This window comes from Gobius niger, assembly GCF_951799975.1.
Source record: "Gobius niger genome assembly, chromosome: 6".
Lineage (NCBI taxonomy): Eukaryota > Metazoa > Chordata > Actinopteri > Gobiiformes > Gobiidae > Gobius > Gobius niger.
The window spans coordinates 10976188-11004163 of NC_136857.1; the positions used below are offsets into that span (position 1 = coordinate 10976188).

Genomic DNA, 27976 nt, shown 5'->3' on the forward strand with positions numbered 1-27976 from the left:
TGTCAGGGATGTGCTGACAGGACTGGAAGCACAGCGTTAGCAAACAACACATGATGAGTCACGGTCACACGAAAACAGGTGGAATCTCATGACTAAACCACAGTCCTTTAATAACACATAATCAGATAGCGAAATATTTACATCAATTTCAGCAAACAGATGGTCTTCGCGTGACCGAGTTCTAATACTCAAGGAAAAGCAAGGAACATGCCATTTATTAAGCGGTCAAACGTTTTGTCCAGGTTTATCTGTTGTGAAACAAACATTGTGCGAAGAATAACCAATATCTGAGCATCTTTGGGTAACATTGGCAATGTCTTTAACCGATGACAGGACTTGTGACAACCAAAGAGATGCCTATCTTTATGAGAGCTTGTATTATTATTATTTTATCTTTATCACATTATCCTGAAAATCTGAATATCTGCGAGGAGGGGAAGCTAATGTTAAGGTTAAGCTAGAGCTTTCTTTGCTATGACCTTAATCGTGGGAAAATTAGACATACACCGCTGGGCAGTCAATCAATCAGTTTTACATGGAAGATCTAGGATTGTCAAAGAGTCTGTTACTAGAATCTTACAAGCATCTAATCTAGTCAATGATTTGCTACTATATACACATTTATAACCTCTTTACAGTGTTGTGTTTTTTCACTACAGATACAGAGCCACTAAGCCATTCACTTTCGCAAATTACAGCTCCATGAAAAAAAGCCCCGACAGACTGAACTGGGAGCACTGGCATTGTGGCGACCCCCGCGTCCCACAGCGCGACCCAAACTCAGCGTTTCTCACACAGACTCCTCAGGCATGCAGGCCCCCTTCCTCTGTAAAGCCTTTTATTCTCATTCAAGCCTGTTTGTGCCCCAACCGTTAGCCATTCAGTTTGCTCATTCTGCTGTTCCCCGCATCGAGCCCAAAAAGCATGTGGTGGCATGTGAAAATGAACCCAGTCATTGAAGTATTTAGCACAGTGACATGCTTGTGTACATGTACGGTATTACTAGTTACTCACTTGTAGAGTTGCCCTGCATCTGGATGATACATTTCGAATCCTTGCCCGTCTCCCTTGAGTTGAAGGGGCGAACCCGAACAGCGACCTTAACAGACGCCCCGGACATGTTGGTAACTTGGGGTAGGCCCTCTACGCAGCAATTTGTGTCCTTCCTGTAAGGAAAAAGCAGAAACAATATAAATATTGTATGAGCAATAGAGCCATGGTTAAGTATGTAGTTTAAGACTACTTTTTTTTAGACAAAGATCCTCCAGGCATGCTCACATTATGTATGCTCACTAGTAAAGAAACCGGTTTAAGATCATGTTTGCACTTCATAAACACCCTATGGCTCTCTCACACCTACAGAACAAATGAACTCTAAAGCCAGTAACTTTACACAGCGTGGCCTACCCTTTATTGCCCCCCCACCTAAATGTCTTTGTAATGCACCCAACTCAACAATCATCATACATCCATCGTCCCGTGACCAAATACGTTGTTTCCCCCCCCCCGTCCTTGCAGCCAGTCAGCCATACTTGCTAAAAGCATACGCCCATGAAATCCAATCTGCCCCATTTGCTGTGGGCTACAGTGGGACAGAAAGCAAGGCCTACCCGCTGCATCCATTAGTGTTGATACCGTACCGACAGAGGGAACAGCTGGCGAGCTTTCACTGTCCCAAAATGTTTAATTCGTCTGATTGCAGGAAGTGGGCTAGCCTCATCCCCGCTGCTGCTGCTGCTGCTGCTGCTGCTGTATGGGGCACTAAAGCATCAGGCTTCTTTGGAAATAGCGTCCAAATAGATGCTACAGGAAGTCTCACACAAGTCATTCAAAACACCATTTCATAACACTACTGCTTATGGTCAAGGATTATACAACAAATCTAAATTATTTTTGACAGATGTGGCTCGTTGCAAGGGAATTAGCTACTGCCTGCCATCGCATGATACTATGTGCACAAAAAAAAGTCTTTAAACGCCGACTGATTCTGTTTTTGGTGGCGATGTTAGACAGAAAATAGCTGCAAACGGCTAATTAACTAGAAGTAACGGTCCAAGGCAAGTGCTTCACTCCCAGTCACTCGTCTATGACTAGCTTATAGCCAAATCTGTCAAACCTAAACGCGACAGCTGCTCTCCAATAATCTATAATACCTTTGTAGTGGTGCCATACCCCAAAAATGCAAATAAAATCTGTTACTTACCCTTAAATTTACTCACGGAAGCGACAGCACCAAAACCATAGGGCAGCGGCGAGTGGTATCGTGAGCTAGCAGCAGGCGTCCCCCCCCCCCAAAATGTGTTGTTTTTATCACAATCTCGTCTCGTGAAGTCTGGAAACAAGCGCCCGTACACGCAAAAGACCCATTATAAAGATATCCTCCGCCGGATGGTCATTGCCAATGCTATTTAAGTCCCAAATGTCTTCCAGTTCAAGGCGGACGTCTTTCTGCGCCCGGGCGGAGAGGAGAATTGATGTATCGGACTTGATTTACCGAAGAGATTACGTCAACTCCCTCAGAGCGTGGCAAGTGGCAGCTCAGCGGACCAATCAGAGGAAAGACGTCGCTGAGTAATGCCCCGCGGAGCCAATAACGAGCAAGAAAACCAGAGATGGGCGGGGACAGTTTTTTTTCCCCAAACGTGACGCCACACTGCAGGATTTCTTCCACCGCTCCCCGCGCGCGGTCACCGCAACACCCACGATGGACAAAAACAGCGCCCCCTAGTGAGTAAACCGAGCTTTGCTTAATACAGTGGTTCACAAACGGAGGTATTTGGGCTTCTTCTTCTGGTGGTGGTGATGATACGTGGGGTCCTCAGCGATTTTTGACTTGATCTATTTTGTTACAGCATTTAAATATCTAACAAGATTTAGCAGGCTTAAATTTTATTCAGAGGCGTCACAACTGGGTAGGCAAGATGGGAAGTTTTCAAGGGGCCCCAATGACATGGCAGCCCTCACTAATTCACTTTCCCAAATTATATATTAACAAAAATGTTACGAGGACTATTTTTATGAAGTGACAACAATAATGTCTAAAAATAATAAAATTAACAAAAAGAGTAAAGAATCCAAGGTCCGCCGATACCTAAAAGTCCTTTATTTGTGGGACGTGCCTCGGATTCTTTCCTCTTTTTGTGATTCTCCATTTTCTTTAAACTCTCTTTAAAAAATAAAATTAAGATGAATTCAAATATTTTGAGCACGCTACATAGGAGTAGAAGAGATGAAGAATTGTAATTTAGAGATTTCAGGAAGGACCTCAGTGCTCCTTCTGCTTAGGGCCCGAATTTGCTCTGGCTTTTAGACACTTAAATCCCATCCTAGGCCAGTTTAGTCCTAGTAATTTAATATTAGTTTAAGTTGGTGTGCGTAAGAGGACAAATATTTTGACCAGTTCCTCCTTTGAGTGTGCTGCTCAGCCATCCTTCTCGTTTTATATTCAATAGAAAAGGGAAGTTTACTCATATCAATAAATATTGCTTAAAATATAGGCTAAAATATCTCCCATTTTTTATATTTTGCGGCTTATTTAAGAGGGTACAGTTTTAAATGTGTTTTGGGAAGATTAAAAACACACAATTATTTGACCCTAACTTTACTCACCCTGTGGGAGCCACTCTGATTGATCCCTTGCCCTTTTAACCCGTGACCTTTGTGATTAGGCATCCGGTTAATCATTTTAGATTTCATGCAAGTGGTGATCATGAACCTACATCTGGTCTGTAACAAATAGTTGACAAACTGAGTACATCTTATGTGCATCATTTATTCAATCAAAACTTTAGTTTCCAAAACCAGTATGTTATATGAAATGACTTCCTGTACAGTTAAGGTCAGTAAGATCATGTTAAGACAGTGTAATTCAAGAGGCCGTTTCTGAGGAGGAATATCCAGGGCTCATGAGAACAGACTTGGCTATAGGATGCTCCTGGTGTCCGTGCTACATTCACAGGTAAATTTAGCTTGGCCAGATGTGTTCGTAGAATGTCAAATAATCATCAATACTGTATTTGCTAAAAAGTCAGAAGGCCTCTATAGCCCAAACTATAGATAAACAGGTAGGGTTAGTTCACAACGGGTTACATACCTTTGATATCTATCGATTTGTTAGATCGCAGAAAGTTGAAACGGTGCCTTTTTTCTGCCACAAGTAAAGGCTACCAAGTCTATTAAGCCCTAAATATTATCTCTAATACATATAGCCTTGCTCAAATAGTATGTTTTAATGGCTCTAAAAACAAATTAAATGTGAAGAAAAAAGGGAAACTCAGGTGATAAACCAGTAAACCTGTTATAGGAAAAGTTCTCTTGCAGCATTAAAACAATGTAATAATGTCCTGTTCAATATTTCTGAATATTTTTATACTATATTTATACATAAAACTCATGAAGAAAAAAACCTTAAAAGTCTTAACTTTATTATTATTTTAACCATGATATCGTTTGTGACAAAAAAAAAAAAGGATAAATGCATGGGGGGAAACGAAAATCAGGTCTTCTTTTCTTTCTTTAAAATTGTTTTAGCCGATTGGATCAATCCCTCACTGAAGTCTAATGGCCCATTCTTGTAGCATGAGGTCATTACACGAGGCGGCCGCTCTGCTTTTCTCTCATCCACGCGTGGATCCTCTCCTTCAGCTCTGGAACTACAGGAAGACATTTTATTCAACGTCACTTCTTTGACAATTATTGGTATGGTTTTCCTTAAAGGTCAGCAGTTAGGCTCTGTTTGTGGTTACCTGACTCCAACATGCTCTCTGTCAGGGGCTGCCTGTTGAAGGGGTCAGTGGGCGAGTTGAGCAGGTGGCGGAGGATGATGGATCGATCCATAACGTTCCCAGAAGGCAGTATCACAGGGTCAGTCATCAGAGTGTCCATCAGAGGGTCTGTTACAACAGTCACATGGGTAAAAAAATACACACATGATCTTTGAGACACAAAGGCGCATTGAAACTGAACGACCATTTCTTACAATAAAGTCCTAACAAGACCAAGAGAAAAGCAATGACACAAATCAATACAACTGCAGTATTTCAACAACTAGAGATGGAGGTTTTAAAATAAAGATTCAGTTCACTAAGCACATTTTAAACACCAGAAACAATATAATTTGAGAGATGACTGAAACATGAACTTCACTTGTATTTAGGGCTGCAGGTCTTACAGAGATCATTATGTCCCTCATTACCTAAATTAACATTTTGATTCAAATCATTTTTGCATCAAAAAGTTATTTACAACATAAAGGTATTTATTTTGCTGACTATGGAATTAAGTACACTAAGCCACATCGTGGGCGTTCAAAGACGAGTGTGGCCTAGAGTGAAATGTCATAAGGCTGTTACAGTGGAACTGCTCTACACAAAAATAAAACTGGTGCAGGGGATCCAAATTGAAAGCTGATCCCCACACCTCCTGTCCGACACACTTTAGCAGACGGCGGTTTGTTGGCAAATGTGAATATCAAAGGAGGTATGCAGAACACATTCTCCGTCTAGATTATATTAAGTCTTTGGTCAAAGCCTGGCATAGCTCTAAGCCAACTATATGATCTGCTTGAGCCACAAAAATCCTTGGCAAATGTCTGGAATTCCTCAAGGTCAAAGGCAGCGAGAATTTTGGATGTGTGCACTGGGTCATGGGGGTCAACTTTAGAAACCAGGTTATTCAGACATTATTGTACTTAAAAAAAAAACTAGAGACCATAAAACATTAGCACAGAAAAAACACATAACCCAGTTAGTGAAAATTGGTGCCAGACATGAGAATGTCACAATCACACACCTTTGAACTCATCTGGTGCATCACTGTAGTCCATTTCAGATTGGGAGTTCTTGGCGACTATTTCCTCCACCTTATCTGATAGCAGCTTGAATTTTTCAATGGCTATGGAGGACTTTATACCAGCTTTTCTCATCTTTGAGATCACCTCCTCAAAGAGCTCTCTGCTGTATGAACGCTGAAAGAAAAAAAATACGTTTAGATAAAATATTTTTTTCTTAGCAATTGTTAAATTGACAATACACCAGATGGATTGCAGATTAGAGCTAGTGCTAATTGATGCATGCTTATTGAAGAGCTGTTATTACATCTTCCTCATGCTCTTCTCATGTCAAACAAAAAAAACTTCAGTATTCAGAATCAAGTTTTTCAACTTACCTGGTCATCTGCAATAGCTTTAGCAAAGCGGGCACAGTCTAGTTGCAGGTAGATATCAGTCAGTTGGTCGAGCAGCTTCTTGGGCTCAAAGCCATATTTTTCAGGGTTCTCCACTTTTAGGTCCCGACATTTAGGACCACAAAGCTGCTGGAGGTTAAAGTTAAGCATTGCAGCTAAGCGAGGTCCAAGCTCCTGTAAAAAAAAGACGACAGCAAAATAAGACTTGAGAGGGCATTTTAGAGGTTGTTTGAAGATGGCAAACAATGCAGTACTCACAGGTCTGAGGAAAGGCTTCTGAACCTGTTTGGTGAGGATGTGAAACATTTCAACCGTTTCAGTGGCAAGGGCCAGGTAAGAGCGAGAGACACGCTCGTCCTGAGTCAACTGGGACTGACGGCTCTGCTGCTGGTCCTGCAAACAAAGCACCTCATTACAACTACCATTACATTTACATAACCAAAAACAAGTGACAAACTCTTCTCTATAAAAGTCCACCAGTGTGTAGACAAACCCTTGGCAGCTGCTCCCACTGCTCTTTGTTCTTCATCTCCTCTTGGACTTCATGGATACGCTTCAAGGATTCTAGGCTCTCATCCAATAAGAAGGTGGTGTCATTGATGAGCATGTTTATGTAGCGCACAAACTGCTTGCCAGAGCTGGAGAAACAGGAAGAACAACAGGATATGTAAGATCAACCAGGCAACCACAGATAACCAGACTGGCATGTTATTTTAAAACGCACTTGAACTCCTCCATAAAGGTGCCATGATGAGCAATGTTTTGCCATAGACTCTTGAAGATCGTACTGATGTGGTACCGTATGGTGAACTTGTCATAAAACTCACTGGTTGCACCGGTATGCTCGACATCTGGACAACCATTAAAAACAATTTCACAGTCTGTCCACAATAAAGCCTGGTTAAATGTAATGTGCCTAACATGCCTGTATAAAACTTCATGAGGGCTGGGACCAGCTGTTTGATAGACAGCGGGTGATTCTCCATCATCTCGAAAAAACGCTGAGTACGAGGCTGTACGGCAGGGTTAGTGACAAACAGCACCTCCACCAACTTGGCGATAAGGTAAGGGTTTCGGATGTAGTTCTGACTACAAATGAACACCACCAGGAAAGTCACAATGTCCTGGACACATGGCTCATATAAAACTTGAGGAGAATACCTACAGAGAAGAATCAAGACACAGATTAGACGGATGAGAAAAAGAACGGTTTAGAGCCAAGAGACCAAACTTACTGCACAACAAAAAGCAAAAATTCAGCCACGTCTTCAATGTAGAACTCGGGTAGAGCAGCAAAGCTTTTGGGGACCTCCGGGTTCAGTGGCATGGTAATGCTGCAGGAGAGGGTAAACGTTAGCATTTGTAAACTTGATTTTAAATTGAATTCATAATGACATGTGCAGGGCTCACTTGGGGAAGGCAGGGTCCACCATGCGCAGGATGAGCTGAATGACGGTGCTGTAAAACTGTAGAGATCTCCGGAGCAGGTTCTCATCTAAAAGACCAACGTCAGCACAGGCTTTGGCTCGCACTAGTTTCTGAGTACAGGGATGCACGTTGTTAGAAACAAGCAAATTTGTACACATTTTTGCATTTGTGAAGAGCCTTTACAAACATCTAACCTTTAGCTGAGTTTTGCATCTTTTGAGCATCTCTCTGTGTCGACTGGCTAGAGGAGAGTCTTTCCATTGACTTTCACTGTTCTTCAGTTCCTCTACAGTTCTAAAATGACAGGATAAATTATGTTTAGATGTAAATAGACATCAAAAGGTTCAAAAAGGGAATTATGTTTCATGGATGTTTTACCTGTTGAGCTCCCTAATAGCCCGCAACCTGCGAATATAGCGTCTACAGCTCGGCAAGATGGATAAGTGATGAGTGTGCAAAGTCAAGAAGAAACACTCTGTGGGGAACTTGGGCTCTGGAGACTTTGAGGAATCCTCATCTGTTGAAGTAAAAAAAAAGAACATACTTAGGGACAACTTTAATTAGTGATGACTTAACAATACATTTCAAGTAAATCTATTCATAGGTAGGAATAATCAAGTTTCTGTGAGCTCACGTAGTTCTGCTAGCCAAGTCTTGAGCTCCTCCATAGTGGCTTTGAGACGCGTCTCCTCTGGACTGACAGCAAGGCGACATCGTGGGTGGAAAATGTAGAAAGGGTCCACAGTCTCCAGCTTAATCTTCATGCTCAGCTGCTGCAGCACCCACAAGAAGTTCAGCATGAAGCCATCCGTCGACACAAGGTTGTCATTAGTCTAAGAAACAGAAAACAGATTGTTACAAAATGAAGCGCAGTATAGTAGACACAGATACTTTCTCTGTGTGGATCTTACCTGCATCTGCGCTTTTTTCACATTGTAGTTGACTAAAGCTGCCATGTAGTTCAGGGCCAAGTCACGGGTTTCTCCATTTAGTAAAATGTTATGGAGTATTTTGAACAAATCGCCCTGAGGAGATAATGTTATTTGTCTATTATCAATTGAAGCACTCATTAAAATTATTTTTTTTAAAAGACATACCCTTGCTGACTCCAAGTAGTGTTGTAAGGACTGGCTGACGACTCTCGTGTTCTCCATGGTGATGGCTGGTCCAGAGAAATACTTGTCTCCAACTTTAGACTAAACAAAGACAAAGACAATAGATGAATGTCTATTAAAACCAATACACATTTAAGCCTTGTGTGGCTGATACACTCACGTCATCTTCAGCAAAAACAGAGAGGCTGAAGAATGCTCCCAGGTAGGACAGTCTCTGGATCTCTCGTCCACAACCAGGGCTCAGACTTTTAGGAGACCAGAGAGGTAATGACGTCGCCTGCACAAAAAAATAAAAAGACAAATATTGAAAATAACGATGGGCCATATATCTGAACACAATCTAAGAGAAATTATACACCATTGAAATGCATAGAGAAACAGAAACTGAAACAGACAGAAATCTTGTAACTGAAATGAGGTCAAAGAATAAGTAACTACTCACCAGATTGCACACAGGATGGGATTTTCCAAACTTTATTTCACAGAGCTCAGCTAATGCCTGACGACAACAGAAAACAGGTTCATAAGCATTGGTAATTACTTATGTTTATAGAAGGAAGGGATTACTGAAAGAAACTAAATCAGAAACTATTTTTTTAATGTACCACGGAGAAGAGTTGAAGCTAATGCTTGGCATAAACATCTGAGGCTGAGTGACTGCCAGGAACTCCATACACCATCAATCATTTATATTCCAACATTATTGTATTCTATGAATAGCAACACACAGGACAAGACACAAGAGCTCACCATGAGTGGGAATTTAAAGTTGTCACTGTCGAAAGAACATTCTTTTACTGCCAACGTCAGGCCATGGAGGATAGGAATGAAGATCTGAAATGATCACACACACACACCCAACTCAGCGATAATTGCTCAATTACAAATGAAATGCAACAGTGTATTTGAATGAACTGTCACTCAAGAACTATTTATTTTAGAGGTAAAATTGTTGTCAGATCCCAGAGTTTTCAGAGACATAACTTCTTGCCCTTTCCATATGAAAACTCGGAAATGCAAATGTATTTATTTAATCTTGAAAAGGCTAAAAACTTTAACTACAAATGTGTAACCAAACAAAAAACAGTCCATGTCGTGTCTTAAAAGCGGGTGCCACATTCACCTGTCTGAACACTTCTTCCTCCTGGTGGGTAATGCGGACCAGTTCCTGAATGAAGCCATAGGGAAGGTTGCGACACAGCATATACGGGACCAGCAGAGAAGGCTGAAGAGAACTCCTATGTGAGCAGAGGAAAGAGAAGCAGTCAGCAACAACACGTGTAGGCCGTGTGCAAGGAGAAAAGATGTGTTTCCATGGAGACTGGGATGCGATACAAAAGAACAGAGCAGAATGTTCCCATTGCGAATGACGGAGGAAAAAAACTGCATATTCGTTTTTTTGTTTTTTTTTAGGTTTGTTAAAACAAGTTTCTTACCGAGGTTGTGTCAGGGCGCCTTGAAGGACCAGGGCAACATGGGAGATGCACTGAGAGCGAATGTTGCTGAGGAGCAGGCTGACATTTGGTTGGCTACACATCTAAGAAAAGCACACAGTCGAGAGAAGACACTTTAGAGGTGTAGGGAACAGACCGTCTTCGGTGACTCAATTTGAATCCAACACAATGTTCTCGTTCATCTCTGAGGGACATGCTGTGCCTTATACATATCTAGACAGGCAGGATGGATTTTACTGGCAAAATTAATGCTTTTGAACAAGGTTTTATATTTAAAACTTTAAAACAGACTAAATTGTAATATGGTGTACCTTGGGAGCTTTTCTCTCCTCCATACCAACACTGTCAAAGCGTTCGATGAGGTAGTTCAGCATCTCTGTCTCTTTACAGGTTTCAATGGTGAAGCGGTCACTGGCAGAGCTGCAGGACATGCTCCCTCCACAAGCACCGAGACTAAAATTAAAGAACAAATTCATATAGGCATTTGATATGCGGATATGTCAGCTCCACTGCACAAAGGGATTAGTCTTCATCAGCATCCAAAGCAGCGTCTAACAAATCCATTAGACTTCATCACATATTATTGCACAAAATGTGTTCATACTTATATTTACGTTGCTGCAAGCAAAATGTTAAGACTTGGCAAAACATGTTCATGGTTAATTTAAAAGATCTATTTAAAAGAAGAAAAATAACAGAATTATCTACAGGGAAGTTCATGTCAACAAGCACATGATCCTCATCTTAATTAAGTCAAGTATTACAATATAATATTTGATATATCGTCACAATCGTCAGCTTTAAATACGCTGAATATATATTCCATAGGGTGAGTCAATACAGATACTTGATAAATGTCTAGGTTCTCAGTTGTTTCAGAATTTTCCATGGGAGTAGAGATTTAAAAATCACCAACTGGACTGGGCTAATGGACCTGAAGGGCTTTAGCTTCTGAAGATAGAAGCTCAATACCCACTAGTCAATCTACCCAGTCTAGTTCACAATACAAGAATTTCTGCCAGTACTGAACTTACGGTACTTATGCCGTAAGTATTAAACATCTCCATACATTGCTCTTTGACAAGGTGGTGTTTAAATATAGACAGGAGCAATCGATTGTTCAGAAGCTTCACCTCGGTGTGTCCTGTTAGTGGCACCACACACTCTACAGGCAGAAAGCACACACACCGTGCAGCACCGGTGTACCTGGACCCAAACTGAACCCGAGAAAAATCCTCCTCCTCCTCAGACTCTTCATCACTGCTGTCCTGATTCATGTCAGACAGGGCATAGAACAGGAAGGACAAGGGGCTAACACAAAGTGGACACGACAAGGAAGTGAAGAAAGGAAACACAAAAACATGAAGTGCAGCAGCAGCAGCAGGAAAGATGAAGAAAACGAAATATACAAATCATAACAAAAGACAGGCTCAGTCATACATAAAAATGGTGACGTTTCACGGCTGCACAAAAATATGGTGAATATAAAGCTGCATCAATTAGCCAGTTTTGATACTACTGTAATAATAATTCATCAGATTTTAAACTATCAGTCAAACCAGGCTCATGCTCAAATATGACTTCTTATTCAAATGTAATTTAATTGAAAATCGAAATCGATCAATATGCCATATCATCCAGCCCTACTTATTTCGTACTTGGTCTCATCTCTGCCCTCAGTGGTAAATTAGAGCAGACCATAAACTCTATTCCGAGTTAAATCCACTGATTGTCACTTGTTCGCATAACAGGCATATCTCACAAACCATGCAAAGATATTATGTTACATTCAATGGGACGTTTGGACACGTGAAGGTGTTTAGCTTTTTCATATTACAGACACCAAATATTCTCTGTTATTTCTGAATCAAACAAATTGTCATGCATATATAAAATACCTAGATGGTGGAATCCTGGTAGCAAATGCAGCATGTCTAGCCCGTGTTCGGGGTGAAGGTGGCACCATAGGAACAGGTGTTGTGGATGACTGAGCCCTGGGTGAACTCATAGACTGGGGGTTGAGAGTGGGTAGAGGAACTGGAGTGTTTGGAGGAACAACAGGTCCCACCGAATTCAGAGAGGGCCCAGAGAAATTAATGGCTCTGTAACCACCAGAGCTAGATGGAGAAGGAGCTACCCATGGAGTAGAACCAGCATAAGGCCGATAACGTTGGGAGATGGGCATAGGTGATGAGGGAGAGTTTAAAGGAAGTCTGGGAACAGCTGTAGCAGGTGGGCTGGGGGGGACAATGAATTGAGGAGTAGAGGGTGTAGATGATACAGAGGATGGAGCACAAGGGGATGGAGAGGTCCATCTGGCTGCATCCAAAGACATCGGGTGAGGGCTACCATAAAGACTGCAAATAACATTGAGCAAATAATAAACAAGAACCTTGTGGTGACAGATCACACGCTTATTAACTGAGGTCAGTGTGCTTGAATTAAACTTAATGATGAAACTTGCCTGGACATAGAGTTGTCTCCAAAGGATGCCGTACTCTGGCCCATGGGGCTGCCACCTTGGCTGGAGGGCTGTACCAGGGTCAGGCGGTGGTTGGGAGATTTGGCTGCTGCTATTGGCTGAGAGGTGGCAGTCAAGCTCGCAAAAGGGTTATGAATCGGAGACCGTGTGCACATTGTTAAGACTTCCATCAGGATCTGGCTGATCAGGTCCTTGAAGTCAGCATAGACTACAAAAAAAAAGCAAAAATATAAATCACTCTAAGACATTGAAACATATTGCATTTAAAATAGTCTTTTGTGGTGATAAAACTTACCATCTTTAGGGTTCTGCTGAAACTCTGCAGCAACTGAAGGGAGAAAGATGACATCTCTGTCCTGCTCCTTCCATGACACACGGAGGATCTTACACATGAGCTGTAGTGCCTGCTCTTCAGACACATCGGAGTTTGAAGCAGCTTCCTAAAGGTGTAAAGGTAATAGTAAGAAATGATCTACAAAACAATTGCATATATTGACCAAACAAACGACAGCTTAACCGTAATTTACCTTTTCAGTCAAGTTTCTCTTCTCTCTACGATCACTATCTTCCACCTCCATATTTTCTATTCCTGAGTCTACATCCACCTGGGACATGCTGCAAAAAACACTTTATAAACTATGGAGCATAATACTGATTTTGAATTGCACATTTTACTTTGTCATTTGTAAAGCTGAATGCACCAAAATAACATGATACCTCTTTTCACAAGAGGCCGTGTCAATGTCCATGCTTTGTGACCGGGACAAACTCTGGGATCGGGTCTCAAGGCTGTTGGAGGGGGAACTGGAAAGGGAACTCACTCCCTCACTGCTCTGACTTCCAAAAGCCACTCCTACAAACAAGAATAACAACAAATGTAGACTGTGAAAGCAAAAGTAAAGGCTAGTCATAAAGGTTAAGGAAATGTGTTGCATTGTTTGACCAACTTGTCTCAATACTATTGTGTTTAAAATAATGAACTACCATCTAACATAATTCATTCATAACTCCAACATCCATACAATTATGGAATGTGCTTCATTAATGGTTAAAGTAGGCAGCTCTATTAAAAGGACACATTAGTCCAAGAACAAAACAAAACAAAGAGTACTGAGGCACCCACATGACCTGCATTTTCTAGAGCAGGTGAAATCATCAGTTGCACTTTCATAGAAGTAGGACACAAAGAGTCACACTCGCAGTATAATCTGCCCTTGTGTGTCTTGTCTTGTCTTGTTGTTCTACAATCGAGATCACTGATGTACATTGTACAGGTCTCTCTGACCATAAGCTACCAAGATTGTGTATTGTTTTATTGTTGGCATAATGGTAAATGACTCTAAGAGTCAATTCCCATTATGCCACAGTTACAACTAAATACTGGAAGAAACATCATTCTTACCAGACGTGCCCATAGGGGACGTGGCTGGGGTACCACTGTGGACATTGAGCCCCAAAGACTGAGAGGCAGCTGGTGGCATGGGCTGGTTTGAAACTGAGGGTCCAGGCAGGGGTCCAGGAGGAGTCTCTCTCTGCGGGGAGGTCAAGGGTGTGCTAAGGGGGGTACCGGGCTGTGATGAAGGTCCCCCTGCCAGTCGGGCCAATCTCCTCCGACGAATCTAACAGAAGATGTTTATCCCTTTTTAATAATGTTTAAGTACAATACAGCATTCCATCGAACTGAATACATAAATGTAAACAAAAATAAGTAAACCACCGCTAAGTTGAATCTAAAAGGTGTTCATACATTGCGACTCCTTCACGAATTAATTTAGCAATCTATGGCCATTGTTTAGCCTTAGATTATGATGGGAAATGACACGCTTAGGAAGCGAAGCAATAGTCCTTTGGGCCAAATACGGGGGCTCACAGGGGATTGCACAATGGTGGCCCGATTTTGTTTTTGTGCTGAGTCGTCTTGCAGGCTAATTTTCGGACGTTAGCAAACAACGTTAGCGAATGACAGCTAGCTTGTTTCAAACGACACGTCAATCAACTCAATAGTAGCAATTTACCGATTCTTAACACAAATTTGACATAGAAAACAAGCAAGCTAACTGGCTAGTCAAAAATGAGACAAATTTAGCAGACGCAAGAGGGTAAGCATCTTACTACGGTGAAAATAATTAACAGTGACAGGGAGGTTTGAGAAAAGCCAATTTGTAATCCCTCAAAAAAGGAACAAAAGGTTTATGTACAGTCTTAAGTGGCACTTTAAACCATGCGAAAGGTAGAAATGCGTCTTAGTTAATTTTACTGTCTCATTGGATTTATTTTTTTGACTGTGCTAGCTGTTGATTCAGAGACAGTTAGCTGTGATTGTAATTTGGAAACATAACGTTCTAAACAATAAAACCACATAAAAAATGTCTGTCAGTAGAATTCCATTGGCATTAAATTATAATGTGAGCCAACAGCACCTGAAATTGTTGTTTATATAGGTGTCATCTTACCTCATCTGCGCTCAACTCCTCCATTTCAGCTAACTTAGCTTAGCTCGCTGTTTCACTTTCAACTGCCTTCTAATGTATGCCAGCCAGAGCCAGCTAGCTAGCTTCTATCAGAACTCAAAATGCATAGTCTACTTTTGTAAATGAGTGTCAGCAATGATTGTCTTCAAGTTAGCAACCAGTGCGCGAATATATGAAGGATGGCAATAGACCGCTTTCCCAAACAGGATTTTGTTCGTTCTACTGGGTATGAAACAAAAAGAAAAGCGGCTAGCTAGCGTACGTCAAAATACAACAGCGGCCATTTTGGATCTACACATTTGTCACGTGACCAAGTACACAGGACTCGCTGCATGTGGGATGTGATCTGATTCTCTGTGGATTTGATGGCTCATAAATAATAATTCCATGGTTTGGCCATAAAATAGATCCATGGGCTCGGCTCATACAGGTATATACCTGTATGTTGCATAACGTCTTGCATTATTTTTGTTTTGTTTGCAAAAATAAATGAATAAAACACAATGACTAAAATGCATCAGTTTATTGCATTAAAAACGTTGTCGGTGCGTTTTAAAACATTATAAAGTAAAAAAAAAAAAAAAAATACATATGTCATCGTGCAACACATAAACAGAATGTAATATAAACAAATCTTTGCTAAACAAACTTAGAAAAAGTATCATGCGACTGACCAGCAGCAACTCGAAATAAAACAGCAGTGCCGCCTAGTGGTGTACCGACACAACACATTGTCTTATGTTGGACTTGAATCATAGAAGAATCCAAACTGCCTCCTTTTGTCAAAAACATAAAATGTAGTCTTCTTCACTGAACCTGCAATGTAACATTATTCCTCCCTTATGCATTTTTCTTGAAAACTTGCTTGCAGACTTCTCCTTCGCTGTACAGTTCCTTTAGGAAGAAGACAACAATGCTCAGTGTCACAATTAGGATACACACATTTGTTACAATTTTATTTATTTATTTTTCATGTATTTTAATTGTACCAAGTGTAATTTGTCATCTTCAATCCAGTGAGCCCAGCCTCGGTTCTTCTTCTCTCCAATCTGTTCACAAACCAGTTTATTTCCCTCCCACTTCACCAGTGACTACACAGATGGCACACCAAAACAAATTTAAATCAGTGTACAGATACAAAGCAGTCAGTGATTTCTAATAGACAATTTAAGTCAATTATAGTTTCATACATGTTTTATTCAAGCATACCTTCATATGCCTATTGTCTAGTCCTCGGGTGAACTCAGTAAACTCCTCTCCCACTCTGAAGCAGACTGTGTAGTTTCTGAAGGTGCTGAGAGTTTTGATGATGTACTGGTCCCCTTGCTGCTCAATCACCTTCCTCAGCTTTAGCATCATAGCAATCTTTCTGACGTGTACACTGATATCTAAACAAAATAAAATAACACTACCTTGAACACAGTGCACAAAGGCTGCTGTCAAAGTCTACCAGAGGATAAACATTCCCCACATCAGTCCTTCCCACACATACCAGAACTCTTACAAAACCACTTGCGCTTGTGTTGCAGGAATTTATTTATAATGTACACACCTTACCATTAAAAAAGTCACCACCTGGATAACTCTTATGATCTGAGGTTGCAGTAGTTGGCCAGGTCTAGGTTCAGTAACACTATGCGCCCAAAGAATGAGATCAGCTGAACATCCTGAGGTTATTCCTTTAATGGGTTTCTTCTTCCCTGATAGCACAGGCATTCTTACAGGGTGAGTGGTCCAGATTTAGGATGTGCTGGAGAAGGCTTTGCAGTGGTCACACTCTCCCATCATCAATACAGGATCTTGGTGAAATATTCATGCAACACTGGATCTTTTGACATTGCAGAAGCTTAGTGAAACAATGCCACAACGAATGCATGTTGTAATAAAGCCAAAGCAGGGCCAACAAAATAGTGTGCAACTTCCTCCAAGTTGCGCTTGACATGTTATCCATTTTGCACCATCACTAAATGCAGTTTGCACATTGAGAGTGTGCTCTTTATCTATACTTTTTACTTTTGAAAAAGTAAATGCACAAGTAGTATATTTATTTTCTTTCAGCAGTTAAACAGAACTCAAAGGATATACATTTGCATATAGCATGTTAATATCAATCAATCAATCTATATTTTTTATTTTCATACATGTTATGTAACACAAAGTGCTTTACAGCTTTAAAAACATTCTCTCACACCCACCTCCTCCCACAAATACAAACACATTGTCGCATTCACTCTCTCCCCACCCACCTACATAATGACTCTTGAGGTGCAACTTCTTTTTACCCACATGTATAACAATGCCACAGATCTTGCCAATTTCCCCAAACAAATTCAAATCACTTCAAACTACTTGAGCATTAAAGTTCAATACACTTACCCAATGCCATCATGTAGCCCTCAGAGTTGACACTGCTGACCATGTCCCATGTTCCACACAAGCTGGTGGGCATGTTGACGTCCGTTCTATAGACCCCGCTGAAAACCTAAAGGACCCCCAGATGTGGTCAAGTCTTCAGCAATGACCCGAGAAAGCTGTGGAAGAAGCACAGACAGGGAACAGCTATAAGGACAGGTGAGCTCTCGCCCATTCGCCTGCACTGGATCAGCGTGTGACTGTGACAGCAGGGAGGGACTGAACCAGGCCAAGTTGGTCAAACAGGTCTCAGATGATCTGTGATTAAATGCAGTACTTTGATTTGCCTGGGGCGCTACAGCACACAGAGATTGAAAATTCGAAACCTCTTCAAATATTTCCTTGTTTCGTTTGTATCTTCTAAAAATAGTAACATGTTTACTTCAGCAGCTAGCTCGATAAGACTTGCACATTTGACTGTGACTCTTCACAAAATGATTTAATTTATATTGTTAACAATTTTACACCTAACAATAAGGACAACATCACCAGTGAAGTGGGTAGAGTGATGTAAAATAATACAGATGATATTAAAGAATACAGCATAAAATTAAATATAAGAAATAATTCTCAAAATATTATACAGGAATATGATTTTACGTTTAATAATAAAGAATAAAACTTTAATTAATTTGACGTCATTCTTGTTACGAGCAGATTTACTTTCGTTGGAAAGAGTAACCAAATGTTTTGTTCAGGTAAGAGTACTATTACTTCAAAACAAAATCTACAGCAAGAAATCGATACTTCAAAATGTACAGGTACATGTGCTCGAGTACAGTGGCGTGCACAGACATTTTGAGGGGCAGGTGCTCAACCAAGACAAAAGGGCACAACCCCCCCACCCCCCGCCCCCCCAAAAAAAGACAAAAAAGTGATTTTTCTGTAATTAGTGACACTAACACACCATTGATTAACACAGCAACATAAAATGTCCCACTATGTGGACCTAATAGTAAACTACATAGACTTTAAAGGACAATGTAGGACTATCACAAGGCTCTGCACTTAAAGGCACACTGCGTAACATTTTGGACTGTATTGTTGTGGCAAAACAAAACATGCTCCTAATGACCAGCTCGAACACAGATAATGCTGTTGCTGCCGTGTGTAATAAAAGAATGGATGTGGATGAGAAACTAATCTGTTTAAATCTCAAATTCTACTGCCTTTAGTCACATCTCCATGGAGACGAGCTGGAGACGTACCCACTCCCAGTAAAGTTTACAGCCATATCTTAGGCGGGGTTAGCCTCATAGATGTTTGTTTGTACAATTTTGAGGTATTTTTCAATGATGAAAATAATGGTCATAAAATAAATGCTTGTATTTCAATTTTATTTATTGGGAAAATTCTACACGGTGTGGCTTTAAGTCTAGCACAAATAAATGATGCAAAGGTACTAAAACCTGCACTTAAAACATCTGGTTTGTCAATATCATGACATGGATATTTTTGTCCATGTCAAAAATATCTTAAATACAATAATCCTGGGCTGTTCCTGTTCCTGTGCTCCTCACACAGACGCACAGTGTCCAGAACGCAGGCACCTCCTCACCTTCTCTCTCCTCCTCTCCCTTACCTCAGCTCACTCTGCTCTGACCCTGGTCTACGCTCAGCCCTGACTTAGTCTGAATAATACAGCTCATTTTATAGCGCGACAAACAGAACCGCTAAAGTGACTGACTTCTTACCGCGGACTTTATCCGGACGGTCTCGACACGCGTCGCTGACAGTCTCGCCCCGACGGCCCTCTCTTTTCCTTTCCCCTTAATAATCCAGTCATGTCGCGCTGGCTCGTTCATAAAGTTATTGAATTTACTCAGTTTACTTTACTCCCGCGTCTCACAGAGATGGGCTGTACCATCTTCTCAAACGGGGGAACACGGGGACGGCACAGCTGCCCCTCACTGATCAGGAGCGTCAGCGCCGCCGCGGCTCGAGAGGCAGAGGAGGAATGTTGTTGAACATTATAACTGTATTTTCAGCACATGTTGGCTTAATAGGGCAAATATCTAAGAACAATAAAATAAATAATACTTAATATTGGGGAGAAAAAAAAACAGGTCTTGAGAAGGGCACTTAAAGAGCAGAGGGCAAAGGGGCAGGTGCTTGAGCACCACCTGGGCTCTATCTGTGCACGTCCCTGCTCGAGTAAATATACAAAGAGTACTATTACTCAAGTACACTTACAGTCCTACATGAGTAACTGTAGAGTAGTTTTATCATACAGTACTTTTTACTTCTACTTGAGTAACATTATATGGTATCTGTACTCATGAGTAAAAGAAACTCGTTACTTGTCCATTGTGAGTAAATCTTTAAGTGACAAATCTTCACATCACACATAAAACAAATATATTGTCAAATCAATATTTATTTGTATGTATTTTTTATGGAAATATATGTTTTCTTCTCTATTTATGTCACTACTGAAACATGAATAAAACTTTTACGCTCAAAGAGCTCAAGTAAAATTTGCTACAAATCCTTTTTTACTCTTGAGTCATTACTTGGGTCACTACTTTTTACTTGTACTTAAATTATTTTCAAGTAACATTACCCTTACTTGAGTAAATATTTTGGCTACTCTACCCACCTCTGCTTGCCACACAGACACTACTCATTTTTAATCATGGTTAACCGCTGTTTGACACATGGTTTTTGGCTCTGAAATTTTACAATCTTAGTTTCAGACATGCCAGATTGATTCGCATGAACACTCCCTAATGTACCTGGATGGGACTGGGAGAACATATTACACAGATATACAATGACACAAAACTGAGACAAGAAGCTGCTTTTTGTTTTGTTTAAGTGGCATTTAATTTGTCAAATCAGTGTGGAGCTCTCATCTTTTTATGTGTCAATGAGGAGGAATTGTTAATTAAAATCATTTCTGTAAAAAAGGGAAGTTTGCTGTAGTTCAAAGGATTTCCCCCATTATATATCAGATATTTTGTGAAAGCTTGGGAGCACATTTTTGGGATAATGACAATAAAATAAACCAAGAAGTCTCGTAAAAACTGTTCTCCTTGTCAAGATTAAAAACACACACAGATTTGTGAAAATGTATAAAACACATTTGAAGTAGATGAATATTAAATGTATCAAGTATTAATTTGTGTGTGATAAATTATGACATCATTGATTTTGTTATGCTTGTAAATATAATATATAAATGCTTATAAATGGAAGACTAAACATGTTAGTAGGCATGTCCGTCTCTTGTGCAGACCTTTTGTTGCTGCTGCAGCTGCTGTATGGAAGCATTTAGCTTGTGGAAGCATCGGAGTATCTCTGGAAAGGTGCAAGGACCACCCCTGCATTTTTCTGCTCACTGTCCTCACTATAGAGGTGGTGATCATGGATGTAGTTGAGCACGCTGTCAGGCAGCAGGTAGCGGACACTGCGGCCTCGTCTAAGTGCACGGCGGACATGAGTGGCCGAGATCTCATTCGTCACCCACTCCTGAACAATGTGAATGTTCTTACGATGCTTCCACAGTGTGTCCGACTGATGGATGAACTTTAGGGGCTCGCTACCAGCGCGAGTGATACAGACTAAACCGAAGAATCCAACAATCTCCTCAATATCCTCCGGCTTCCACAAATTAGGGACGCCAAAGGACTCCAAGACGTCAGCACCACAGAGCAACATCAGACGAGTGCCATCTATGGACAAGAGAATGGTTGAAATATTGTGTTCTTTGCTATAGAAATAAGATCATTTATGAAGTATATTGTTCCAGTAAATTAAAACCCATGTTAACATGAGAGTAAATCACATCGATTGTTAAACTGTAAAATGGCATAAATATATATGTAAAAAGCTTAAAGCTTTAAAGCTTTTAAACTTTAAAGCTTTGATTCATAAAAGCTAATAAATGATGATCTACTGATTTTACCTTGAGCGGCATAAGAAAATTAGTCAAAAATCCAGTGTGTTTAAATAATTCATTAACAATGGAAACTAGAATGCGTTTTGTGTCAGTTTAATGTTTAACTACTGTTGAATGAGCATGTCCATACACGGTAGTCAAAAACACCATACACACCCTGCACCTGCCATTATGTTCAGGAAAGGCTGGGCTGAATCATCATAAGTAATTATTAAAATCATTACATAATAATTAATAGTCAGTCTGTTCGTCATGGCCAACGCCCAGAGAGGCCAATGGTCGATGAGCTTTGCAGATCATTTTGGGTCGATTTGAATAATGTTAAGACAAATAATATAGATGAGATTACCATTTCATATATTCATGTCAAAACAGTGCATCAGGAAAAGTGTTTTAAAGGAAAATAGGAAAAAAATATAGGTAGGAACGACTTCTAGTCATTTACTGGAGAAAAAAGAAAAAATCATTTTGGATTATACTGTTGCCATAACTTGCCAACTTAATATTCAAGGCAGTTATAATGCGACGCTAAAAAATATCCGTAATAAAATAAATGCTTGTATTTTATTCTATTTATTGGGTGAAATATCAACGTTGTCCGACTTTAAAGATAAATCCTAAAGGCCAACAGCCTAAAGTCATATAAGGTCAAATATCGTAAAAAATCTCTAAATGTAATGCCAGACTTACCTCTGTTTTCCATTGAGGAAGATGAAGTTACATAATACTCCTCAAAGCGTCTCTTTTTTCCATATTTGACAGTGTCCACGTCATCATTGTTCTGCTCTGGTGCGATTTTTTCATTATAGTAACGTCTGAGTGGGAAGAGCAGAAAATTGACATTTACCATTTTTATTTTAAAACATTTTAAATCAATCAATGATGATTTTAATGGAGAGCATAGACCAATGGTTTTCAGCTTATGCACCTTCAGGATCCACCTTCATAATACACTTTTGACAAGGGCTGGGTGATATGGCAAAAACGGAACCGAATGTTCCTTGCATGACCATCTCCTTTTTTGGTGATATTGTCGTATCGTGGTTCAGTGGCTTTTAAGTTTAATGCAGCTCTATGCCTAAACACTGACTTTTTCCTCACTCATTGCTACAGCAGATGAGTGAGCAGATGGGTTGCAATTTTTTTTATCTGAGTCAAAGGAAATTATTTCCCATATTGCCCGCCCCTAATTGACAGCATATTCAATGATTTTTTAATATTCTAAATAATTAGAAAAAAAATTCTGTGATCAATTTTGGGAAAAGCTTACAACTCACAAAAAAATGTTCTATGACCCACCTTACTTGCAGTAGTAAACAAAGCAAACCAGAATAAAAAATAAAATATAAAATAAATAAATAAAAGATAAGGAATCTTTTTTCCAGGGGTTCCTAGCCCCAGAGGGAAACCTATTGTACGTATTTTTTGTGGTCGGGAAAACCGGAGGACCCGGAGGAAACCTACACAGACACGGGGTGAGAACATACAAACTCTACACAGAAAGGCCCCGAACAGGTGGAAATCGAACCTTGGTCTTCTTGATGTGAGGCACAAGCGCCAAGCACTGCACCATCAAACAATCACATGAAGAAAGTAAGACAGTAAACATTGTAAACTAAACATGCTGCAAAACTGGCTGTTGCAGTTTGACAGTTTGATAGCAGGTGTGAAAACATTGTGCAACTTTGGAAAAAGTCAAGTAGCACTCACTACGATTCTTATGAAGTGCTTTGAGCGGCTCGTCATGGACCACATCAAGTCTGTTCTCCCTCCCACCTTGGACCCATACCAGCTTGCTTATTGGTCCAATCGCCCAACTGAAGATGCCATCTCCACAGGCTGTACGTGTCGGTGGCAAGTCCTCCAGAACCATCACACTGAACACGGGGCTCCCCAAGGCTGTGCGCTGAGCCCACTTCTGTTTACTCTGCTGACCCATGACTGCACTCCAAAGTACACCTCAAACCTCTCCATCAAGTTTGCAGACGACACAACAGTGGTGGATCTCATCAGCAACAGAGACGAGTCCAGTATGCTCCTTTAACAATCAACGGTGCTGCTGTGGAGAGGGTAACCACCACTAAGTTCCTGTGTGTGCACATCACAGAGAACCTCTCCTAGACCATGAATATTACATCACTAGTCAAGAAAAGTAAACAGCATCAGAGCCAGAGTCCCAGCCTCCGTTATGTGCAACTTCTACAGAGGGACTATAGAGAGTATCCTGACCAGCTGCATCACTGTGTGGTACCATGCCAGCACTGCCTCCTGCCGAAGAAGCCTCTAGCGCATAGGGAGAGCAGTGGAGAAGATCTGTGGAGCCCCTCTCCCCTCCATAAGGGACATGTACTCCAGCCTCCAGAATCACCAGGGACACTATGCACCCATCACAGTCTCTTCAAGGTAATGCCTTCAGGGAGGAGACTGCGAAATTCACGGGCCAGGTCCAGTCGACTGAAGGACAGCTTTATCCACCAGGCCATCAGGAAGCTGAAGTTTCATATTCTCTTACTTCCTCATTCCATAATCTCAAGACAAAGTTTGTTTGGAAACTATATCCGTATCACAAATGGCATAGATAATTTCTAAACTTTTTACTCACCGTATAACTTTAGCAGTCTCTACCCAATCTGTCTGTAGACCTTCCCAGGAGTCCACTGTGATCCAGGAGTTTTCTGAAGCCAGACGAGCCATCTCCAGCCGATGCTTAGCCTCAATCAAACCTTTCTTCTTGTATCCATCCCCAACTGGTGATATTATGCCTTGAAGCACTTGGTAACCTGAAGCAATAAGAATGTAAAAACGTGTGTTCCCAAAATGTTTGCATGAACCATTTCTTTCAAAAGTGAAATATAAATTGTGACATATATATATATTGAGCTCATAAAGTTTGTCTCAAACATTACACATCTCACTTGGTGTGTCGCATTTTTTTTTGGGTTAAAAACATATTGATGACATTGAGGTGATTCCATTTTTGGTCAACATACAATATTGTATTAATGCTAAACCACAGCCCATAGTCAGAGTCAGACAAATAAATTGCTTGGTAAAAGTACCAGAGTCTTCAAGATGATCTCGGGCCAGTTCAAACATCCTCAAGTGCATGTTGGTGATGGGGTTAAAGGAGCCACAGGCCAGCAGCACCACTTTGGTCACAGCTGTCCCATCCATGTCTCATTCTGTGTTTAGATTCACTCACGTTAATTGTTACATCTGCAAAACAGGAAGAGGCAAAAGTTGTTATAGTCTGTCTACAAGAATTAAAAGACTTACAATACAGCTTACTCACAGCTATAACTAAAACTTAATTAATCATGACAAGAATCTTCTAGTTATAAATAATTATGTTAAAGATTAACTACATATCTTTATGGGATAGCTTTGACAGCTAGCTAGTTTGCTAGCTACCTGCAAAGCACTCGATCCCGTACATGAATAAAATATAGGTAATGCAACACTCGAATTCACAGCAGTATTTCTTTATTTAACGAGTATATGATGTATATCTGCAAAATAAAGTTAAAATGATCACGGTATTACCTATCAGAACAGGAATAGCTCCCTGATTCTTTTGGGCTGCTACTAGTTGCGATCATGCAGCGTTCACTGACCAACAGATGAACAGAAAACGTTTTTTTTTTTGGCATCCTTTTGATGGGGAAGCAAAATAGACTTATTTCCACATGTAATTGTTCCTAAAATAAAAATAGGATGTGCCCTTGATCGGATATTTTAAGTAAATTAGATTAATCACACCCCGTGTTTTTTTTCCATTGTGTTGTTTGAGTAGCTATAACAACGATATTCTTGAATGCAGCAGAAGTAGTAGTGAACGTGATTGGTTAACAAACCCGGAACAAATGAGCCCCACCCATAGACTGGCTGTAAGTGTTTATAACATGGATGTAAAGACAAATACTTACTTAGCCATACGTTATTCATACACTACTTAGTAGACCTGACGAAAATAACTCAACTGTTTCGTTTTGGCAGGTCTGGGTTCTGCATCTGAACGCATCTTTTTTAGACTGGTGAGAAACTATTTTAGCTCGCTAGCTAAGGCTAAGAAAATGTTCTTAAACCCAACATAATACGCTCAAAACAAACACAAATACTATGTCTCGCATAATAATCGATAAGCCACCCAATTACAGAGTTATCGTATCCAATACTTGATGCTAACTGAGCGCCTGTAGTTTAAAACTGGATTGCTGTCTTTGTTTATATATTAGCATGGTGTGTTTTAAATGTCCCCATGTTGTTTGCTGTTGGGTTTTTTTTACGAGTTGCTCATTTCTGATGTTTTCTTTAAAGTTAAGTCGTTATGGCTTCCCGTGGAAAAACAGAAACTGGTAAACTGAGGCAGAATATGGAAGAGCAACTTGACCGACTGATGCAGCAGCTTCAAGATTTGGAAGAATGCAGGTTTGACAGACAATTGTCACAAACATTTGGCTTGTTGTTTGTTTGGATTGTTGAAATGCCCAAATAAATTGCTGATACCGAATGTTCACTGAGCTTGTTAATGTTCATCTTGTAAACACTCTACATTGTTCAAAGACACAAGGAGATGGAATGTTAATTTCTTTTAGAAGAATGCTCACAGATAGCATGCACAGTGACACTGTTGCTTTAACCTACACTGCTTGTCTTTGCATTTCAGAGAAGATTTGGATGAAGAGGAATATGAAGAGACAAAAAAGGAGACGCTGGAGCAGTTGAGTGAGTTTAATGACTCCCTGAAGAAGATCATGAGCGGAGACATGACACTGGTAGATGAACTGGGTGGCATGCAGCTGGTATGAAAGATGCAGATGTCAAAGACATAGTTATGAATATTATTCTGTTAATTCAAATGTTTTCACCAGGCAATTCAAGCTGCCATTAGCCAGGCATTCAAAACTCCTGAGGTCATCCGATTGTTTGCCAAGAAACAACCAGGGCAACTGAGAACCAGGCTAGGAGAGGTATGAACTTATAATGATGTTATCTTATAGCATTTGTGATAAATAGTCGTCAAAAGTGGATTCAAGCTTCAATAAAACTATATGTTTGAAGAAGTAAAACAAACATGGAATGATTATGTGTTTGATAGATTAAACTTATTATGCAATATGCAAATTATTGCATATTATTGTTAACTGCAAGTTACTGTTAGGCATTACAAGTATTGAGCTTTCATGGGGCATGTTGTTATTCTAAAAGTAGCTTTCCACCTCTGCAGTACTGTTGCTCTGTAGTTGGTCTCTGTCTAACTATTGTGTGACATTCTGCGCAGATGGACCGAGATGTCATGGTGGGGAAATTGCCACGGGATGTTTACACTCTGCAGAAAATGGAAATCCTCACAGCCTTGAGAAAACTGGGCGAGAAGGTGAGGCTCTCGAACAGGCAGCACGAGCGTGGAGTTAGAGATGATTCAGTGGCTTGTGAGGCTGACTCCGCAACAACTGTGATATATGGCAGGTGTCACTCTGCTGCTATTATGGGTGCACCGCTGAGCTGCTCTGCTAAAGAGGAACATCCTCATTAGTTAAACTTTGAGTGCTCTAGGCTTTAGCTGCATTCACGTCTTTTAACGTTGAATTGTCTAATTCAAATTTGGGTTTAAAGCTACACTGGGTACCATTTCACCCAATAAATATAATAAGATAAATAGATTTTTTTTTACTTAATAAATGTAGTGATACCTACAAAACAAACAAACATGTGTCTTTGCTTTGAGCGGCTCCTCTCCAAAGACCTAACTTGCAGGCTAAATTTGCAGAGAGCAATTACTTCTCCAGCTCGTTTCCATGGTGACGTTAACTAAAGGCAGCCAAGTGAGATTTAAATAAATTGGGTCCACATCTATTCTTTGATTAACCACAGCAAAAAAATAAATAAATCTGTGTCTAGCTGGTCATAAGAAGCGTGTTGTGTATTGCTGGCAAATAGTAGAATCCAAAATGTTACACAGTGCGGCTTTTAAATAGTGTTACTCAGACTTCTAACTTTAACTAATTTATTTCCCGTTTCTAAACCTAAATGAATGATTTTTGACAGCTCACTGCAGAAGACGAGTCATTCTTGACAGAAAATGCCACAGCCACTTTGAGCCAGTTTGAAAAAATCACTGCAAGCCTAGGTGAGGAAAGGCATGATTAAAAGTATATGTAAGAAAGCACACTTGTTGGCAGAGTATTTCATTTCTGTTTTCTTTGTTCCAGGATCCGAGGATAAAATTATGGCTTTAGCAAGTTCTGGTGTGAAAACCAAAGCGTAACTAATCCTTGATGTGAAAAATGATATGTGCCAAATTGCTCCTGATTTGTAAATAACTGGTGCACTTTGTGGTGTGGCTGTAAGTGCTAACACTTTTTATAATATTCTTTTATAAATAGCATTTTTTGTAATTGTATTCTATTGTGTCCAGAGTAATATAGGCAGTCTTAAGGTACAGACCAGATACTAAGACATGGAAATGAATGTACACTATGTGGCTATTATTTTGTGACTGTGTTTGCTGTATTTCTATTGCTGTTGGT

General features: G+C 40.3%; 4 protein-coding genes across 17 annotated transcripts in view; 1 reads left to right on the forward strand and 3 right to left on the reverse strand.

The window, feature by feature from the left end:
- Positions 1-2492, reverse strand: part of LOC306964533 (kinesin-like protein KIF1B) — a gene marked incomplete at its 3' end in the record, with an annotated part of 57927 nt that extends 55435 nt beyond the window's left edge. For 5 of the 10 annotated variants that reach the window (XM_079558563.1, XM_079558564.1, XM_079558562.1 and 2 more), the window contains exons 1-2: positions 2204-2492; positions 1015-1166 (exon numbers count right to left, since the gene is read on the reverse strand). In XM_079558563.1, the coding sequence (XP_079414689.1) occupies positions 1015-1120 (106 nt within the window). In that variant the 5' untranslated portion in view covers positions 1121-1166; positions 2204-2492. The remainder of the gene's footprint in view (positions 1-1014; positions 1167-2203) is intronic. The other 5 variants (XM_079558569.1, XM_079558568.1, XM_079558567.1 and 2 more) reach the window with 1 other exon arrangement.
- Positions 2493-3760: 1268 nt separating this feature from the next.
- ube4b (ubiquitination factor E4B, UFD2 homolog) lies at positions 3761-15423 on the reverse strand. Its single transcript, XM_079558626.1, has 29 exons — positions 15116-15423; positions 14065-14281; positions 13380-13515; positions 13190-13277; positions 12958-13102; positions 12645-12870; positions 12079-12537; positions 11387-11491; positions 10492-10633; positions 10163-10263; positions 9850-9964; positions 9477-9560; positions 9169-9225; positions 8887-9003; positions 8709-8807; positions 8523-8636; positions 8246-8444; positions 7990-8128; positions 7806-7905; positions 7594-7721; positions 7419-7517; positions 7109-7344; positions 6908-7034; positions 6677-6821; positions 6442-6576; positions 6166-6357; positions 5791-5965; positions 4746-4892; positions 3761-4652 (listed from the first exon to the last, which is right to left on the reverse strand). Exons 1-29 carry the CDS (start codon positions 15137-15139, stop codon positions 4588-4590), a joined length of 4116 nt encoding a protein of 1371 aa, XP_079414752.1. The 5' UTR covers positions 15140-15423; the 3' UTR covers positions 3761-4587.
- Positions 15424-15731: 308 nt separating this feature from the next.
- On the reverse strand, positions 15732-25056 carry rbp7a (retinol binding protein 7a, cellular). 4 transcript variants are annotated; one of them, XM_079559300.1, is made up of 6 exons: positions 24990-25056; positions 24506-24662; positions 24049-24226; positions 22137-22261; positions 20784-21219; positions 17526-17664 (listed from the first exon to the last, which is right to left on the reverse strand). In XM_079559300.1, the coding sequence occupies exons 2-5, from the start codon at positions 24618-24620 to the stop codon at positions 20819-20821; spliced, it is 819 nt and encodes a 272-aa protein (XP_079415426.1). In that variant the 5' UTR covers positions 24621-24662; positions 24990-25056; the 3' UTR covers positions 17526-17664; positions 20784-20818. The 4 variants fall into 4 exon arrangements, with proteins under 4 accessions (XP_079415428.1, XP_079415427.1, XP_079415426.1 ...); XM_079559302.1 differs by lacking the exons at positions 22137-22261; positions 24049-24226; positions 24506-24662; positions 24990-25056 and adding exons at positions 15732-16027; positions 16123-16224; positions 16343-16521 and having other exon boundaries at positions 17510-17664; positions 21091-21201; XM_079559301.1 differs by lacking the exons at positions 22137-22261; positions 24049-24226; positions 24506-24662; positions 24990-25056 and adding exons at positions 15732-16027; positions 16123-16224; positions 16343-16521 and having other exon boundaries at positions 17510-17664; positions 20784-20925.
- A 224-nt stretch (positions 25057-25280) lies between these two features.
- On the forward strand, positions 25281-27961 carry lzic (leucine zipper and CTNNBIP1 domain containing). 2 transcript variants are annotated; one of them, XM_079559313.1, is made up of 8 exons: positions 25281-25333; positions 25443-25480; positions 25764-25874; positions 26113-26248; positions 26318-26416; positions 26728-26823; positions 27495-27576; positions 27659-27959. In XM_079559313.1, the coding sequence occupies exons 3-8, from the start codon at positions 25774-25776 to the stop codon at positions 27712-27714; spliced, it is 570 nt and encodes a 189-aa protein (XP_079415439.1). In that variant the 5' UTR covers positions 25281-25333; positions 25443-25480; positions 25764-25773; the 3' UTR covers positions 27715-27959. The 2 variants fall into 2 exon arrangements, with proteins under 2 accessions (XP_079415439.1, XP_079415440.1); XM_079559314.1 differs by lacking the exon at positions 25281-25333 and having other exon boundaries at positions 25343-25480; positions 27659-27961.
- Positions 27962-27976: the final 15 nt, after the last annotated feature.